Below are 17,647 nucleotides of genomic sequence, written 5' to 3'. Positions count from 1 at the left end.
TAGCACTAATTCAAAGGACTGCGACATATGATCACATGGCCATCATGTGATAAAACAAAATACATTGATTTATAGACAGGAACATATACAAATATAAATGTAGAGAGAGAAAAGGGTGAGTGATGGTATATTGGTAGGGCAAGGTTGCATGATGTTGATGACAGAGAGAGAGAGAGAGAGAGAAGAACAATGTATAAATATAAATTGTATTCATGTAAACTTGAAGCAGGACATGTTCTGTAATAGTATCATCATGCTTTAGCATAAACAGGATACGAAGCAACTGTCATTGTCTAAACCCATATTGCAAACTTTCATCCCCTTTCTATCTCTCAGCCTTGTTTTGATGATCTGGATTTTCATGCTTTGCATCCATCAATCTCACATCTCTTCAACGCTAGAGCCCCCATTTTCCCTGTTCACATTTCCGAAAAAATTGACTAGTTGTTTTACTTAACGTATCATTTTCCCTATTATTTTACTACTATTTATTGCAACCATTTTGTTAATTTTTGGGTTAAGTATAAGTTAAATTAAAAAAAAAAGGTAAAATAATTTTAATTTAATTTAAATTAAATTAAATTGTGAACAACTGCCGAAGGCATTTGTAAGAATGTTTTAAATCAAGCAGTGCTACAGTTTAAAAGATTCTCAACATCTTACACTAACATCAAGTTTTGTTATCTTTTTGGCTAATTTATAATACTATCGAATTGAAACAAGGGATCTAAAGAAGAGCAGTGGGTAGACTATATTAGTAATAAGTAAATCCTCTGTATACAAAAAAGAAAATTTTTAGTTGGATCTTTTTTTTTTTTTTTTTTTTGGGACAAGGGTAAATCACAAGTGCTGAAAACCCCTAGAAAGCTCTTGATCATGACCAATATTGTAAGCCTACTTGGGTATGGAGCATGCACCTGTAAGAATTGAATTATATACATGCGCTAGTGTGTAGTCATTATCTAGCACCAAGGGTTTCCTTACTTTAATATAGCAAAAGACAGCTAACAAATAGAAAAATAAAAATTTTAATATACTACACAACAAAATAAATTAGATTGAAGTCTGTGTTTTTTTTTATCTTTTAAGAAAAATACAATTGTTAACATATTGTAATATGTATTTGTTTTTATATGTTTTAGTGACATCTTCACTTGAAAACAATAGAAAATAAGTGTTATATACTGATTTCAGTTGAGAGAAAACTATAATATCCAATGTCCCCTTACATAATAATTTTACAGTACTACGCTCTATTTTGAAATATTATTTTATTCATATTGATTATAAATTAAATAAATCATATAAATTGAAATTAAAATAAAAAGATTGAAATGCTAAAATAAAAAATATAGGTTATTGAAATACTAACATACTAAAATATAGGTTTTAGTGTGAATAAAAAATTAATAATACGACTTTCTTTGTACTTTTTGTTATTTTAAACTTTTTTTCCTTACAATCATAACTAATATTTTATATTTCCAAGATAAAATAGCAATCAAATAACTCATTTATCCAAATTTTTGTGCCAAGGGAGTTTTTGTATATTATGAATGCAGTAAAAATAAGTGGTATATATTGATTTCAGTAAGAGAAAAACTGACAATCTCCTAAAATTTTGATATAAAGATCTCAAATTTCACTCAAGACCATGCATGTTAAAGCTCTGGAGTTTAAAGTTTTAATTTAACGTAAGTGTCATAGTTTAACTTTTTTTCTCGTAGCACCATGAAAGGCATCTCAATCTTCGGTTTCTCTCTCAAGTTCCAAATTTGTCTAAATCTCAAGATTTCACCTCTTCGATCAATCGCCAATCTTGCGATACGCTGTCATGTTAGCCTCCAACCTCCAACTTGGAGAGTTTTCCCTTACAACTTATTAGGTTAATTTGGGTATCATTTCTTCAAATCATTTTCCTAGTGGCTCAATACTAATTATCAAATTATTTTCTTTTTCTTTATAAATTGGGTTATAGAGCATATATACAATTTCTCTTACAGTAAATAAACTTTATTTTTTAATCCGAACTAAAATAATGTAATATGATTAAATTTGGTCTTGGTTAACCTCGTTGTAATAATGTGTATGCGAGGGACGATGCGTGCCCAAAAAAACGTAACATGATTAAATTGGTTTTTGGTTAATTTCATCAAAATTTCTGCCTGCCATGTCCTTGCTCGTTTGACATTTCATGTCGATGCTAGAGGCAGTTAGCAGTACCCTATCAATCAAAGATCTTTATCAGATCAATCTTAATATAAATTCGGTAATATCTTTATGCTTAGCCAAAAAAAGAGTAACAAGAATCAGTAATGATCCGATATATATGTTTATGAGCTTAAAAAATTAATGGCTTCGGTGAAGAGGAGAGTTGATAGAAATGCCTTAAACCTACGGCCAATATTTGTAATAATGCAAGTTTCACTGGAATAGCCAAACATTGTAGGTAGAGATGTCAATTATGTGGTGCTGAAAATTCAAGCCGATCACGCTATGTTTTGTGCTTAATTTAGGGGTGGTAATTTGTGACGCAATGGGTCAATTCGATACAATTATGGAACGTATTATTAATGTGTGTTTGTCAATTTAAAATGACACGTCTTTAGTAAAAACATTTTTAAACAAGTGAAGCTGAAAATACAGTACTTCTTTCTCTATGCCACTGGCGGTTTCTTTTTCTTTGTTGACTTTTAACCTTTTTTTTTTCTTTGGGTTTGTTTAAATGATTAGAGTATCCATTGACATAATTATTTTTTAAGGTATTTTAAAAATTAAGTAATTGTTCATACTTTAATAGAAAAAAAAAAGTAACACTCTCTTATTCAATACTATTCACAAATTATTACTTCAGCCGTGTTTTGTTATTTTGTCTGAAATTTAAATAGATTTGAATCAGTCTAAATTATGAATAGAACTAAATATTTGAATTTAAATGACATATTTATTTTTCTATCCGATTCTCTAATAATAAGTATTTTTTTGTAAGTTACAAAGTTTGAAAACTAGCACTTTACATATGTGCCCTAACAAATTTTAAATAGAAGTTATTTTGTCATAACGTAAATCATATTCAGATGAATACAAACCTTTAATATTCTAAACTAGAGTACATTAATCAATTTTATTGGAGATGAATAATAATACGAATTAGTCAGTTTTATATTGATAAAGATGAAAATAATTTAATCTTTTAGAATAACAATAAATTAATTGCATAGGGATATTTTAGAAAACTTTGTTAATGATGTCATTCAAAATTTTTAAAATAAGCAAAAAGTTAAAAAAAATTAGCTTAATAATTTAATAACTTATTTTATTTACACAGTAGAAACAACTTATTTTTTTGGTGTATTAAATCATCTGGTATCCGAAGAACATATTGTGACCCCACTAATCCAGATTCGAACCGTGTAAGACCATTAGGGCGGTAAAACTCTCTCATCACGTATTTAACGCAATCGCAAAATGAGTCTCTATTAACTGAATATTTTCATTAAGTTTAAAACTTTCTTAACTAAGCACAAAAAAGATTAAAAAAAAATTGAGAAGTTTAGGAAAAAAAGAAGAAATTTGTTAACTGTTAAAATACAACTTCAAAACTTGAAGAATGAATACATGGCCGATGACGAGAGACAAAACCAGACAAGGATGGTTTTAAAGGGACAAAACATATGGCATGAAATGTGGTACCTTGTGCTTAGTTTCCTTTTCAAATATTTTTTATTTAAAATTAAAAACAAATTTGCAAGGCCAAATTTTATTCATCATTTACGATTCTTCAAAGAGAAATCTTGGGAAGCTCGAGCTCAGGGAGAAAAAGGTAAAATAGTCATCACAGATGGCAGTGAACAGTGAAGAGCGAACGGTAAAAATAAAGAAATATTATTTAACTAGAAAAATGTGAAAAAAAACATTGCCCTCGATTCACGAGGGGTAGAAAGAAAAAAAAAGTACGGATTTTTGCCAGAGGTTGTTATCTTTGTACTCCAAAAACAAACTTCATCTCACTGTTTTCTTTTTCTTTTTCTTTTTCTTTTTTTAATTAAATATTATTTTAGTAAATAAATTAGAAAGCTTTATTAAATGCATGTGATTTTCATTTTTCAATTTCCCAAATCTGCCCTTGTCGGCTTTTACTTGCCGCCCTGATCAAGATAAAGAGCAGAATTTGCTCTTGACGCTTAGAAAGTTGGTAACTTCATATGACTTCATGATTTGCACATTTAGCCCGAGCCTTCTTAACCCCAGGAAAAAAAAAAAAGGAAAATAAAAGGGGTGGGGGGCATTGTGGTAATTTTGTGGGGGCGAACAAAACAAAACAAGTGCAGGCCGCAGCGTTCTGCTTCTGGTGCAGAGCCTGCAAGTAGCAGCGGTTTTGAGTTGATGTAACGAAAGGCCACATTAGGAAGTGGACAAATTGGGAAGAAATGTAAATGATTGGATGACACGTGGCGGAGACTGATTAGACAAGGCAGTGGAGAGAAGCGGAAAGGCGTAGCTGGGTGACCTGTGACTGTGAAGAAGGACCCGTCACACCGTTGATTGCGTGGACGAAAACTCATTACTGTTAAGATGATATATTCTCTCTGTCACTTTGTGTAACAAAATTTAGCAAATAGATTTGATCGCTGCAATGGAACATACGTCAGCTCCCTCAGCCTTAGCCTTAGCCTCTTGGCCTTAGCTAGCCCTATGGTACCTACGTATTAGACGCTTTCCTCATCGATCGATCGCTCCTCATTTTCATTTTCTTATATTTGATTTAATATCCATTTACATTTTGAACCTCAAAAGCAAAAGCGGCCTCTTCGTGGATTAGAGTTGAAACCTACCAACGCTACTAAAATATTCAATAAATATTAATTGATGAAATTTTAAAAAATATGTTTATTAATTTTGTTAAAATATTTAGAAATTGTATTCGTCACATACTGTCAATTTTTATTTCGTAATTATAATTTTCTTTTTTACAGTATCTGTAATTTAAAAAAATTATAACATCTCAATACCAAACAACAGAATAAGGGTGTGTTTAGTATGAGAATTAGTTCCCATAATTACGGAGCAAAGTTTTGCTGTTGAAAGAGATCAATGACAGACAGTGCCTTAAGAAACCTTTAGATTTTGTAATATTGCGGCTAATCATTAAAAAAGTGAATGCATATAATATAACCTTTAGATACATTCTCATGATCAAGATGATGTTGGTGAATAAATTCATATCACTACTGGTATTTCAACTTTGGTGAATGGGTGAAGAAAAATCAAAGCTGATCAGCAGCACTCAGCCACTAACATCGTTTTCAAGCAAAGTCAAATATAACCAAAAAAAAAAAGAGAAAAAGAAAAAGAAATCTTTTTGTAGGTTTAATGCATGCGCAACCATGCACGCGCATGTTATTTTAGTAGTGAATTGAGCTTTCAAAATTTTCTATGCTGACCGTCTAATTATGCATTAATCTCCCCAGTATAAAACATTATATTATTTTTTTTATAAAAAAAGAAGAAGGTAAAAGTGGCATTATTATTACGTCGATGGAAATTAAAGACGAACTGATCATCTCTCACCTCAAAGTGGATTTTTCCTCGAGTATTTATAGACGTTCAAACTTTAATCGATAGTATATGAAGGTCAAAACTCAAAAGTTTTACGTGTAAAACTAGTGCCATGAGTATTAGGACAAGTGGACTCGCTCAAGCATGAACATGGGAGTTAAGATATTAAAATTTGGGATTGCATCAAATCCTTGTTTGTGGGATAATTTTAGGGGGAGTGTTGATTAATAATTAATTAGAAGAAGATTTGGCATGGTGGTGAGGGATTTGCCAACAAATCATATGTACAAATCCCTTCTTTTGCTCTTGATTCACCTACTAAATCTCTTTTATGATCACTCTCAAAAGGTTTCTCAAAGGAAATCAAAAGGAAAAAGAAAACTATAACCCATTTGACTGTTATGTTCTAGCTTCAATTATTATCAGTTATTTCCAAAGCATATGAGTCCAAATTTATATCATTGAATCTCAATTATGTGTTCCCATAAAGTTGTCAAGTTTCAAATTGATTACATGTTTCGGTAATTTAAGTACCATGGTTAGTACTTAGTTGTCATTTTCTAAAAACAAGTCCGATTTACTGTCAAATAGTTATATTTAGTCTCGTATAAATATTGTCTTAATAGTAATTTGGATCACCATCATGAAAAATTAATGAATCTTTTATGAATTTTTTATTGAGATTCTGTTGATATTTCTTCTAACAATTTGTACTTTCAAATCAAGTTGCGTACTCATGATGTATATGTTTTATATAGAAATATTGTTCATAATAACAACAAATAGGGGATTGCATATTATATATATATATATTTATATATATACAGCTACCCCATATTTCAAAAAGCATATTATAACTCTTCTACTCCACAACAAGTAGTGCTCCTGAATAGCAGCTTTTCTTTATATATATATATATATATATATAAATAAAATCTTTGCAAATGGGTCCAAAATTATATATATATATATATATAAAAGATTGTAAGCAAAGGCAGGCATCTCATAAGCTGCAGGCTTTTTGTTGGATTATTTTGGCCATTTCCACCATTTCCAGCGCTTGTTAAAGTGTTATGCATATTCTAGTTTTTGTCCATTAGTCTTTTTGATTTGCAGAGAAAATTTTTTAAGTGCAGGGGCCAGAGGCCAGAGTACCGATGGCCATATCTATTTTTCTCTTTTATAAAAGTTTCATTTGCATCAGATGATATCCAATTAAAGTAAGAAATAAACAGCGTTCAAGGACGAATTCAGATCTTTCTTGAAGTATTCAATTGGATGCTTTTTCCCACTCTTCCTTCACTCAATGTGAGATCAAAGCTATCAAATCATTAACAACATCCGAAATCCGAATCCATTTGTGTACCTCCAGATATTTATGTTTTGGCATTGGATTGTGATTCAACACATTTCATTGTGTTCAACTTCTTCCAACGTTGAGTCTTAATTTAAATGTTGGATGGGTGTAGAGACTAACTATCGCTTTGATGCTTACGAATTACATTATCTTTTTTCATATAAGGGTAGGTAACTTTTGGAGGTGGTACAATTACGAGATCAAGAGAGAATCTTAATTCCTAATTTTGAGTCTTTTAAATTTCTTTCTTTGTCATAGCAAATTCTCACAGTAAATCAATATTTCACAATAAAAATTAACTACAATAAATATATGTGTTTTTTATTTTAAATTTTAGTTTAGTTCATTGCTTTAAAAGTACATGATTATGGTTTAATCCAAAATATTAAGATCTTGAGAACTACTTGATTTTAAATTATTTTCTTTCTTATATATATTATATTTTGACTCCCTTGTGATCATATAAACAAAAGCTTTTCGTCTACATATTTAAAAATATATCAAGTCCTCTTTAATCTCACGTATGGGAGAAATGCAATGTAACGTTGATGATTCATGTACTTATCTTATGATGCTTGCCGCTAAACTCTTTCAATGTTGAGTTTCAATTAAGAATCTCAGTAACTATTGGATGGCGGTACTTGGACTCCCGTTCTTGTAGATGACAAAGTCTTCTCATAAACATTTGAAAATATATCTAAGTTGATACGATCCAAATACTAAAGATATGCTATAATAAAATTTATCTAACTATGAACTAATAATAATAACAATAGTAATAGTAGTAGTAGTAGTAGTAGTAAAACTGTTTAGAGAGTATACCAGCTCATAAATGCTTGAATCGAAGCTATCAGGTGACCCTCTACGGTTAGGTGAGTGACCAAAGCATAGAATCATTACAAAATACAGAGTCCATTCTTTTTCATGACAAATTAATAGAAGTATTTATTGTCCAAGTAGCTTCCTAAAAGTATTCTAGAATGAAAATAAAAATAGGCCCTAGAACTGGAAAGAGGAGATGCAAGCAGATGAGTGAGTCTCTTGTCTCAATTAATGAGGGATTTATTTTATTTTGTAATTGGATAATTCCTTTTTTTTTTTTTAATTTGATTTTATTTTGCCATGGACAAACAAACCCATATTTCCGAATACCCTTTCTCCATACTGCATTGAAAAAAAATATATATTAAAAAGTGTGAATGATTTGTATCTATTAAATATACACTTTAATAATTGTTTTATATTTATTTTTTAAAAACAATAGCTAACTAACAGCAAGCAAAGCACATCACATCACATCACGGTCGTTACATTACCCTTAGCACTAGGAATGGGCAACCCCACACTATATAATTAATTATAAATTGAGCACCTTACATAGTATGCAAAATACATCTATGTCATGAACTCATTCGATAACAACCCTAGTTGAAATCTTTCTAAAAATTGAAGTAGTTACGTGAATGTTATTCTTTCTTCAACTCAATCGCCCTAGCTAGCTCGCTAGCTATCCTATTAATAATATACCCAGATATGGATCGATGTTAAGAATGAAGCAAAGAAGCTTACACCGCCCGTCGTGCCCGACCTACAAGTCTTACATATTTAACGACGGGATTAACCAGGTAGCCACAAATTAGGCACTAAACTCCCAAGTAATCGAGAAATGCGAGCGTTGAGAAAGTTTTAAATAGGAAGGGACCCAAGAAGGGCACAAGGCCCCAGCATGTTTTGGGAGTATTAGGACAAGATTAGGGAAGGTGGCTTTGCGTGGGGGCTCCATTGTTGGGTCAACGAGAGCATATTTCCCCACCTAGAGCACAGAAAGAAACTCTAAAATAGACAGCCTTGTTCCCATGTGATCAAATTTAAGGGCAACATTCCAAAATAACAACCCACTTTGTGTTCTCCTTCTTTCTATCTTTTCTTCGACTCCCCAAATCAATCTTTTCGGGAACAAGGACCTTTGCAATTCTTTCCATTTCTTCCCACATTCTATAATTCCTAGTTATCCTTTCCATTGAAACTTTATTAAAATTTATTTACTTATATGTATGACTAATTAATATCTAAACTTACTTACTTATTTAAATACATACATACGTACATATATACATACATACACATACATATATATATATACCATGTCATTTTTTTTTCTTTATAATTTTTTATCTATGCGCAAAAGAATTCGACTGCTCTTCTCCGGACTTAGATGTATATAGCCAGACTGCATCATCAAAGATACAATTTAGGAGTAAACTTTTCTATTATATAAATAAATTTTGTAATGTAATGGCTAAAAAAAAAAAAAGTTCTCTTTGTCCTATGATGCCTATAATTATCAGTTGAGTCCTATATATTTACAAATTTTAAAGTACATACCTAAAAAGAGTGGAGGGCTCCATGAGAGGTGAAACCATGCAAGTCGGTCCATTAGCAAGTCTCGATTCATACAACTGTATATGAGATTAATCATTCGTAAGGAAGCATAAAACAAAATTAAACTTTTACATTGTTTTGAAGTGCATCTGTTCAAGTCACAGTTTTATTAGGACCCTCTAGTAAAAATCGAAATTTTTTGCAGCATGAGGTGAATAATATATTAAATAAAAGAAAGGGAAAACATTCTCATCATTGTTTTTGCACAATATTATTATTGTTTATTTAATAGGGATTTAAGAAAGTATTTTTATAGTCTTGGATTTACTTAGTCAAATTTATTACTTGCACAATGTAGATATTTAGTCAAATTTATTGGCTGTTAATACAGTTTAAAGAAATCCTATCTACCATATGTTCTAATGATCGTATAATAAAATCCATAATCTTCTAATTTAACATTGTTTAAATTAATATCACAATACAAATTCTCAGATTATATATTCAGAGGTCAGCTGCAAATAAAATTATATTCTAACTCATAGGTACCAACTATTTGTGTTGATAAAATCTATTAGGTTGAAAGCCAGAGCTCTAGGTTTCAAACTCTGCTCACATTAATAATGAGAAATTTGAGTTGCCGTTAAGTTAAATAATAAATAACAAAAAAAAAAAAAATAGAGGCAAGTCAAGACGTTTTATTTTGGCCATACGAATGCAGCTCAAAAGACAAAAATAATTAGAAAGCAGAATTTTCACGTCATATTATTTGGTTGAACATGATTAAAATTCTTCAAAAGCATCTCCACCGTTGGAGATATTTTGTCTGTTGAATTTATAGAAATCACATCTACTATATGCTCTAATCGTACATCAAATCCATAATAGTCTATTCTTTTTTAAGTATTATATTAGAAATTCTAAAAATAATATAACCAAAAGTCTGTCAAAACGTCCTTTAATATCTAAAATTTTAGGAAAAAAATTAGAAAGAAAAATATTCATATCATTAGTCTAGGGATGACAATAAGCACCGCTTACTATGGGTTTGTCATTACCAAACCGTACATGTACAAATTTTAAATTACCAAACCCACACGCAATCAATTGCGAGTTTTAATTTTTTTAAGAAATCCCGCCCACTACGAGTTTTGATAATTACCAAATCCGCAATGATATATGATGAATTTTTTTGCAGGTTCCCACATTTAAAATCACAAATGTTAAAAGATACTTTTAATAAAACCTAAAAATTTAAATTATATAACTCAATATGTAAATTTATAACAATAACTTAAAATTTCACATAAAATACATAATTCTAAATTTAATCAATGTAAATGAAAAATTAAAATTTCAACATTAATTCGAGGAAAAAAACACAAGTCCAACACCAATTCTCAATGGAACCCCAATTCTTAAATTTAAGTATGAAATACACAAGGAAAAAGAACCACAAACTAGCAACAATTATCATCTCAAATTTTCATTTAACACAAGCTCGAGATTTAAATATTTTCATTTCATTCACCACTATTAGCACTCATCCAACACGATTCCTACAATAATAATTTACTATTAATATTTTCTCAAATCAATACTTTCTAAACCCTAATCCCAAGAACAAAATTATAATAAATATATAATAATCCATAATTATATAATAATTATAAGAAGTATATAATAATCCATAATTATTTAATAAAATTAATTTGTAAATAATAATTATAATAAGCATCAAAATTATTAAACTTTAAAAAAATATATTTGAAAAAGTACAGGTTGGTAGATACTCATTTGGGTATTACCAAACGCACCCGCAACCTGTTGCAGGCTTCAATTTGTGATACCAAACTCGTCTACAACCCGCAAAATTACCCACGGCTGGTGTATTTTGGCAAGCAAATTTGTATGGATTTACAGGTTTGCAGGTACCATTGTCATCCCTAATCATTACTTTCACATAATCATATTATTATTTTGCTTAATAGAATGAAATTCTTTAAAAATTTACTTGGCTGCTTACATTATTGGAGATATTTAATCAATTTATTTGTAATATAAGACATGCAGAATCTTTCTTCTCAATAGATTTTTTGTATGAATTAGGTTCTTAGGCTTCAATAAGAGCTACTATGAAATCAAGAAATCTACTCCATAATTATCTTACAAGAAACAGAACTCACTAGTAGAAACAAAAAACCAAAAAGGGAAGGGAAAAGAAAATATAATCGTGTTAATCATTTAAAAAAAATGTATTGTTCTGTAGAAGATCTCAGTTTGATTTGATACAGATATTTATATAAACAAAATTTTCTATCCATAAAAATGAACACCTCATGCTTATCTGTAGCCATTCAATTATTTTTCCTTAATTTAGAAAAGAAGTCTCAGGTGACAAAATCACCTCACACCAATTTGGTAGGTTTTTCGAGGGAATGGAGTATGATGGGAAAAGAAAAGCTCATAAACTTATATTAACTAGTAAGAATCAATCATTCTAATTCTATAAGATAATTAAACCCCTTCTTAAACAAGAATATTCGTTAAGGCGTTTTACCTTGATTACAATCCTATTTTTACACTTGGGGTGGGGGGGTTGTGTGTATAATTAAATACTTATATACATAAAACTATTTTAAGTATTTTATATTGGATTTTAGATTGGATGAGAACAGAGAAATGGGAATGTCATTTTTCCCTCAAAAGCAGAACCCTAAGAATAGGAAAAACAAAGCATGTATTAGAAGACAAAATTTTGAAGGGGGATATAATAATACTAATAAGAAAAAACAAGGGTAACATTGTCTTACTATTAAGATAAAAGAAAAAAAATTAACTTATTCGTTGACCCTTAGAATTCCAATGGCGGCCCCTACGCCGTTGGCCTTGCTTTGATCTCTTCTAAAATTAAAAAAAAAAAAAAAAAAATTCTGTAGTTGTCTTTTTTTTCTTTAATTTCTCTCTCATTTGTTAGTATTAAAAGGCAAACACACTAACAACAAGTACACCAACAGAAACAAAAGAAGATAAGAAGCAAAGAACATAAAAAGGCTGCTCCCACAACACTCTCTAGCTTTGCTTACTTTGCTTCTCTTGCAGCTGGCTTACAACATTTTAAAGAAAAATTATTACCACTCTTTAATTATCTTTTTTTTGCTTATTTGTTTGGAAACATGGAGCTAGAAGAACTGTTGTTGTTCATCATCAACTACTGGTTGAAGGTAGTAGTGATTTGTTTGATGGTGTTGTTTTTGGTGTTAAAGGTAGCAAAGGGTCTTTGGTGGACACCACGAAGAATTGAAGACCATTTCTCAAAGCAAGGGATCAGAGGCCCTCCTTATCATTTCTTCATTGGAAATGTTAAAGAACTTGTGGGCATGATGCTTAAGGCTTCTTCTCAACCTATGCCTTGTTCTCACAACATTCTCCCTAGAGTCCTCTCCTTTTACCATCACTGGAAGAAAATCTACGGTACTTAAATTTCATCACATTCTTACATTTTAATTAGTTATTATCATTAAAAAAAAAAAAAAACTCTTCTTCTTCTTCTTCTTCTTCTTCTTCTTCTCTTTCGTTATTTGGAAAAACAATTAAAAAGTTCTAAAGCTAAGAGTTGGTTTTGATGTTCATGATTAAAGAAGGTGGTGATGTTGTTTCTTTGGCTTTGGTTTAGTAGTCATATCCTTCAAGATTGTGGCTTTTGAGTTTTGATTGAAAGCTTTACATTCTTTTTTTTTTTTGATTTTGGCTACTTCTTTTTTAAAAAACTTTTTCAGAACTTTTCTGAGCTTTGATGCTTTGATGTTGAAGTTCAATAAGTTCAGAGATTTTGGACTGTCCACTACTCTTTGCTTTCGACTTTCTCTCTCTTTCCTCCTCATGAAATATTTAAATTAAATCCAAAAAACTTTTTTTTTCTTAATCAAAATTCTATTTGCTAATTATTTTTTTTTTAAAGTTGCATTGATCCCTTTTTTTTTGTTTTTGTTTTTGTTTTTTGCTTGCAGTTATACACACACACACACCCTCTCTCAGTATTTTTTTTTGTTTTATTGGATCTTGAATTTTGATAATGAAATTGTCTTCTTCTTCCTCTCCTTCTTCTTCTTAGTCTTCTCTTAGTAGGGTCTACGCTGTTTCTGAATTTAATTAATGTGGTGTGTTCATTTCTCTTTCAGCTAACTCCATTTTTACTACTTGAGGTTGTTTAGTTATTCCTATTTGGGTGGTAATGTAAAAGGCGTTTTATTTTTTTATTTTTTTTATATCTCTTTTATAACTTATAACAAACATTTAATGCCCACCAAAACCATCATCATCAATTTTTTGTTCTTTTTTTGGGTTTAAAATTTGGGGGTGGTCATTCATTGTAATAATTGAAATTAAATTGTAGGTGGCACATTTCTTGTGTGGTTCGGACCCACGGTGCGACTGGCCGTCTCGGATCCCGACCTCATCCGTGAAGTGTTCACGTCCAAGTCCGAATTGTATGAGAAAAATGAAGCAAACCCACTCGTTAAACAGCTCGAAGGCGATGGTCTCCTCAGCCTCAAAGGTGAAAAATGGGCTCACCATCGAAAGATCATCACCCCCACTTTCCATATGGAAAATCTCAAAGTGAGTCCCTCTAGCTACCACTAAAAATTAAAAATAAATAAATAAATAAATAATCTCTAATATTTTTCATTTTCTGGTTCCTGCTGGGCCGATGTTGTGGGGGGCGTGGGTAGTTGTTGGTGCCAGTGGTGGCAAAAAGCGTGACGGATATGTTGGACAAATGGGTAGCAATGTCAAAATCAGGCAGTGTAGAAGTTGAAGTCTCCGAATGGTTTCAGCTTCTAACAGAAGACGTGATTACAAGAACTGCATTCGGCAGCAGCTATGAAGATGGCAAGGCCATTTTCCGTTTACAAGCCCAGCAAATGGAGCTTGCTGCTGAGACTTTCCGTAAAGTCTTCATCCCTGGCTACAGGTACCTCAATCGTACACACACATACATAATAACTCAATATAGATAGATAGTATAGATACATCGTTAATAATCTATCTAATTGATGGTTGTTATTTGTTTCAGATTTTTGCCGACAAAAAGGAATATAAGCTCATGGAAACTTGACAAGCAGATCAAGAGATCACTAACGAAGTTGATCGAGAAGAGAAAAGCGAATGGGAATAGCAAGAATAAGACGATGATGGCGACGGCGATGCCGCAGGAGGAACAAGAAAAGGGACCAAAAGATTTGTTAGGGCTAATGATTCAAGCATCATCGAATTCCTCCTCCAACATAACAGATTATGACATAATTGAAGAGTGCAAGAGCTTCTTCTTTGCTGGCAAACAGACCACATCCAATCTGCTGACGTGGACAACCGTCCTTCTAGCTATGCACCCACACTGGCAGGTGCTAGCACGTGAGGAGGTTCTAAGGGTGTGTGGATCACGTGACTTACCCACCAGAGATGATGTTGCAAAGCTTAAGACCGTAAGTAAAAACTATACATAAATTATGAAAACCCCACTCTCTCTCCCTCTTCTTGATTCTTGTGTAAAGACAAAACCACCCCTCGTTTTTGTCTCTTTCTACTTGGTTCGTTTTCTTTTACATAAATAATAATAATAATTAGTATAATAATTATTATTATTACTACAACACAAGCATAAACATAACCGAAACAACAAGAACCCTGCCCGCTTTTTCCTTTACGTTAGTTCTTCCATTTTTTTTTTTTTTTTGGTTTAATGTTTATGTTTAAAAAATAATATTATTAATAAATAAATTTATATCTGGTGTGCAGCTAAGCATGATACTAAATGAATCCCTTCGATTGTATCCGCCAATAATCGCGACGATCAGACGGGCCAAGGCCGACGTGGAGTTGGGTGGATACAAGATACCGCGTGGGACCGAGTTGCTGATACCAATCCTGGCCGTTCATCACGACCAAGCAATTTGGGGGAGTGAGGCAAACGATTTCAATCCAGCTAGATTCTCAGAGGGAGTGGCCCGGGCAGCGAAGCATCCAGTGGGGTTCATACCATTCGGCCTTGGGGTCCGCACCTGCGTTGGGCAAAATCTAGCCATCTTGCAAACCAAGCTAGCCCTTGCCATCATACTCCAACGCTTCTCATTTCGTTTGGCCCCATCGTATCAACATGCACCAACGGTCCTGATGCTACTATACCCACAATACGGTGCACCCATCATCTTTCAACATTTGCCAAATAATGTTGATGATCCCTCCGTTGATCCCCAGCGTCATCATCGATGATTCCCCCCCCCCCCCCCCATTACTACTTTTATACGTCCTATCCTTTGTGTGCGAGTGAATGTATGCTAGTGGCAAGTAGATTTAATTGAGTGACCAAAATAACCCCACCCTCGTTGCTGCCTTTGCATGGAAGAATTTTTAGAAACTTTTCAGAGGATATTTTGCAAGAAATATCATTATAATTCTACCCATCCGGACACTGATCGGTACTGACCCCTCCTCAAATGCCCATGTGCTCCTTTTTTTTTTCCCTCTCCCTCTTTTGGTACCAACATAATTTACTTTGGCACTACGTGAAGAAGTTGTAAGCAATTTTTTTTTTTTTTGGGTATTAGAGGTAGGATTTTAGTAATACGGCTAACAAATTAGGATTTTAGTAAGCCTCTCTCTGTCACTCTCTCATATTATGTATGTAATGTATATTTCGCTCAATTTCCACACAGTTTTGCAGTATTATTATGCATTTGTTCTTCAAGTTTAATGTGTTCCTATAATATTCTAATTCTCTTTCTCTCTCTCATGATTTAAAAAAACATTAGGTGAAGTTTTTCATGTAACCCCACTTTGGCAAATTATTGAAAGTAGCTTAAAAATAAACTATCTATAGATGTTATAGTGTTACGTATATGTCAATGGTTACCAGCTAAGATTGAGCAAAACCGAGTGGCAGTTGTCTGGTTTTTCAAGCTTCTTGGTGTTAAAAATTTGTACCAACATTTATGGCATTAATGTGCACTCTGCTCTACTACCAACAAATCAGGCAATCCTCTTAGGAAATATTAACAAAATACATCTCATTTTTCAAGAGCAAGTTTTATTAGTTTATTTCTTTTTGAAAAAAAAGTATTATAATCTGTGTTTCCAAACATTCTTTGATGATACATATTTCTTAAATTTCTCTCATTTTGCTTAGAGAAGTTTTTGTTTCTCTTTTAGAAGGAGAGGGGGGGGGGGGGGGGGGCAAAAAAACTGTGCATTAGAGAAAACCGAACCGAACCGATCCGAACCGTACCATTCGAACCGATTTTAATTTTAAAAAATAACCGAAATATATGGTTTGTAAAAAAAACCGAAATGCAGGTTCGGTATTCTGTTCACTCAACTGAACCGAAAAACCGGATTATTCTTAGAATTTTATTTAAATAGACACGTGTTAAATTTTAATTGGTTGCATAAGATAACTAAAATAGACATGCACACACACGATTACGGGTATATATATATATATATATGTTATAATTTCATAAATTAGTGATAAAATGTGTTTTGAATACTTTGTATTTATTGTTAATATTTGTAATGAAATTAGGATAAATTAATTGTTGAAAAAATTATTACATTCATAAGATCTAATGGGCTAAAAATTTAGAAATTCAAAATAGACCCAAAACCGAAAAAACCGAACCGATCCGAAAAGATCCGTTTATGTTCGGTTTTTATTGAGTTCGGTTCTTATTTAGTTCTTTTTATAAAATAACTGATTTAAATCAGTTCTGCTTAATTTCTATCCGAACCGTGCCTACCCCTAAGGGTAGAGAAGGACTAAGGAGAGATGGTGGCCCCTCATAATAAACAAAAGATATTAAAAAAAAAGTGGGGGAAAATGCAAAGGGCAGCACTAGAATCTGTGAACTTAGTGTTACTACAAGTTGAAAAGCAAAATACACTTGCAGCACCCAATGCATGAAATGTTGTTTTAAAGAAAAGGTGACTGTAAATCCAGCATGCAAATGCACTTTATATATGCATTGATTCTCTCCTTTTATGGGGTTTAGGGCTTTGAGTTGTAGTGTAGTAATTAACAAGTAATATTATTTACAGCAAGAGTTGCACAACAATTTACTTTTTGGATCTCCACATCTCATGCTCATTTCATTTAGAGAGTTAATTTGATGGTCCCCAGGAAGGAAGCATGTGGCTTCACCAAAGATCTCTCTTTCTCTCTTCACTTCATTTTAATGAAGAATTTGCCCTGTGTGTTTTTATGCTTTTGTTAAAAGGAATCAAAAGCATGTGATCCCATCTATAATTACCCCTCATTAACCTATTTATTTTCAATTCCTTGAGCTTCTCTTT

At 32.0% G+C, this 17,647-nt stretch overlaps 2 protein-coding genes across 2 annotated transcripts in view; both read left to right on the top strand.

Annotated features, from left to right (window-relative positions):
* Positions 1-4,343: 4,343 nt before the first annotated feature.
* The window catches only part of LOC102614923 (uncharacterized), a 46,143-nt gene continuing 32,839 nt past the window's right edge, over positions 4,344-17,647 (top strand). The window contains exon 1 of the mRNA XM_052438669.1: positions 4,344-4,351. The gene's annotated coding sequence lies outside the window, so the exon portion shown is untranslated. The remainder of the gene's footprint in view (positions 4,352-17,647) is intronic.
* LOC102613265 (cytochrome P450 734A1) lies at positions 12,168-16,070 on the top strand. The gene is made up of 5 exons (XM_006475720.4): positions 12,168-12,772; positions 13,695-13,918; positions 14,032-14,273; positions 14,376-14,784; positions 15,098-16,070. The coding sequence occupies exons 1-5, from the start codon at positions 12,475-12,477 to the stop codon at positions 15,569-15,571; spliced, it is 1,647 nt and encodes a 548-aa protein (XP_006475783.1). The 5' UTR covers positions 12,168-12,474; the 3' UTR covers positions 15,572-16,070.

Source organism: Citrus sinensis, chromosome 1 (assembly GCF_022201045.2).
Source record: "Citrus sinensis cultivar Valencia sweet orange chromosome 1, DVS_A1.0, whole genome shotgun sequence".
In the NCBI taxonomy this organism is placed as follows: Eukaryota; Viridiplantae; Streptophyta; class Magnoliopsida; order Sapindales; family Rutaceae; genus Citrus; species Citrus sinensis.
This window is presented reverse-complemented; position numbering and strand designations above follow the sequence as displayed.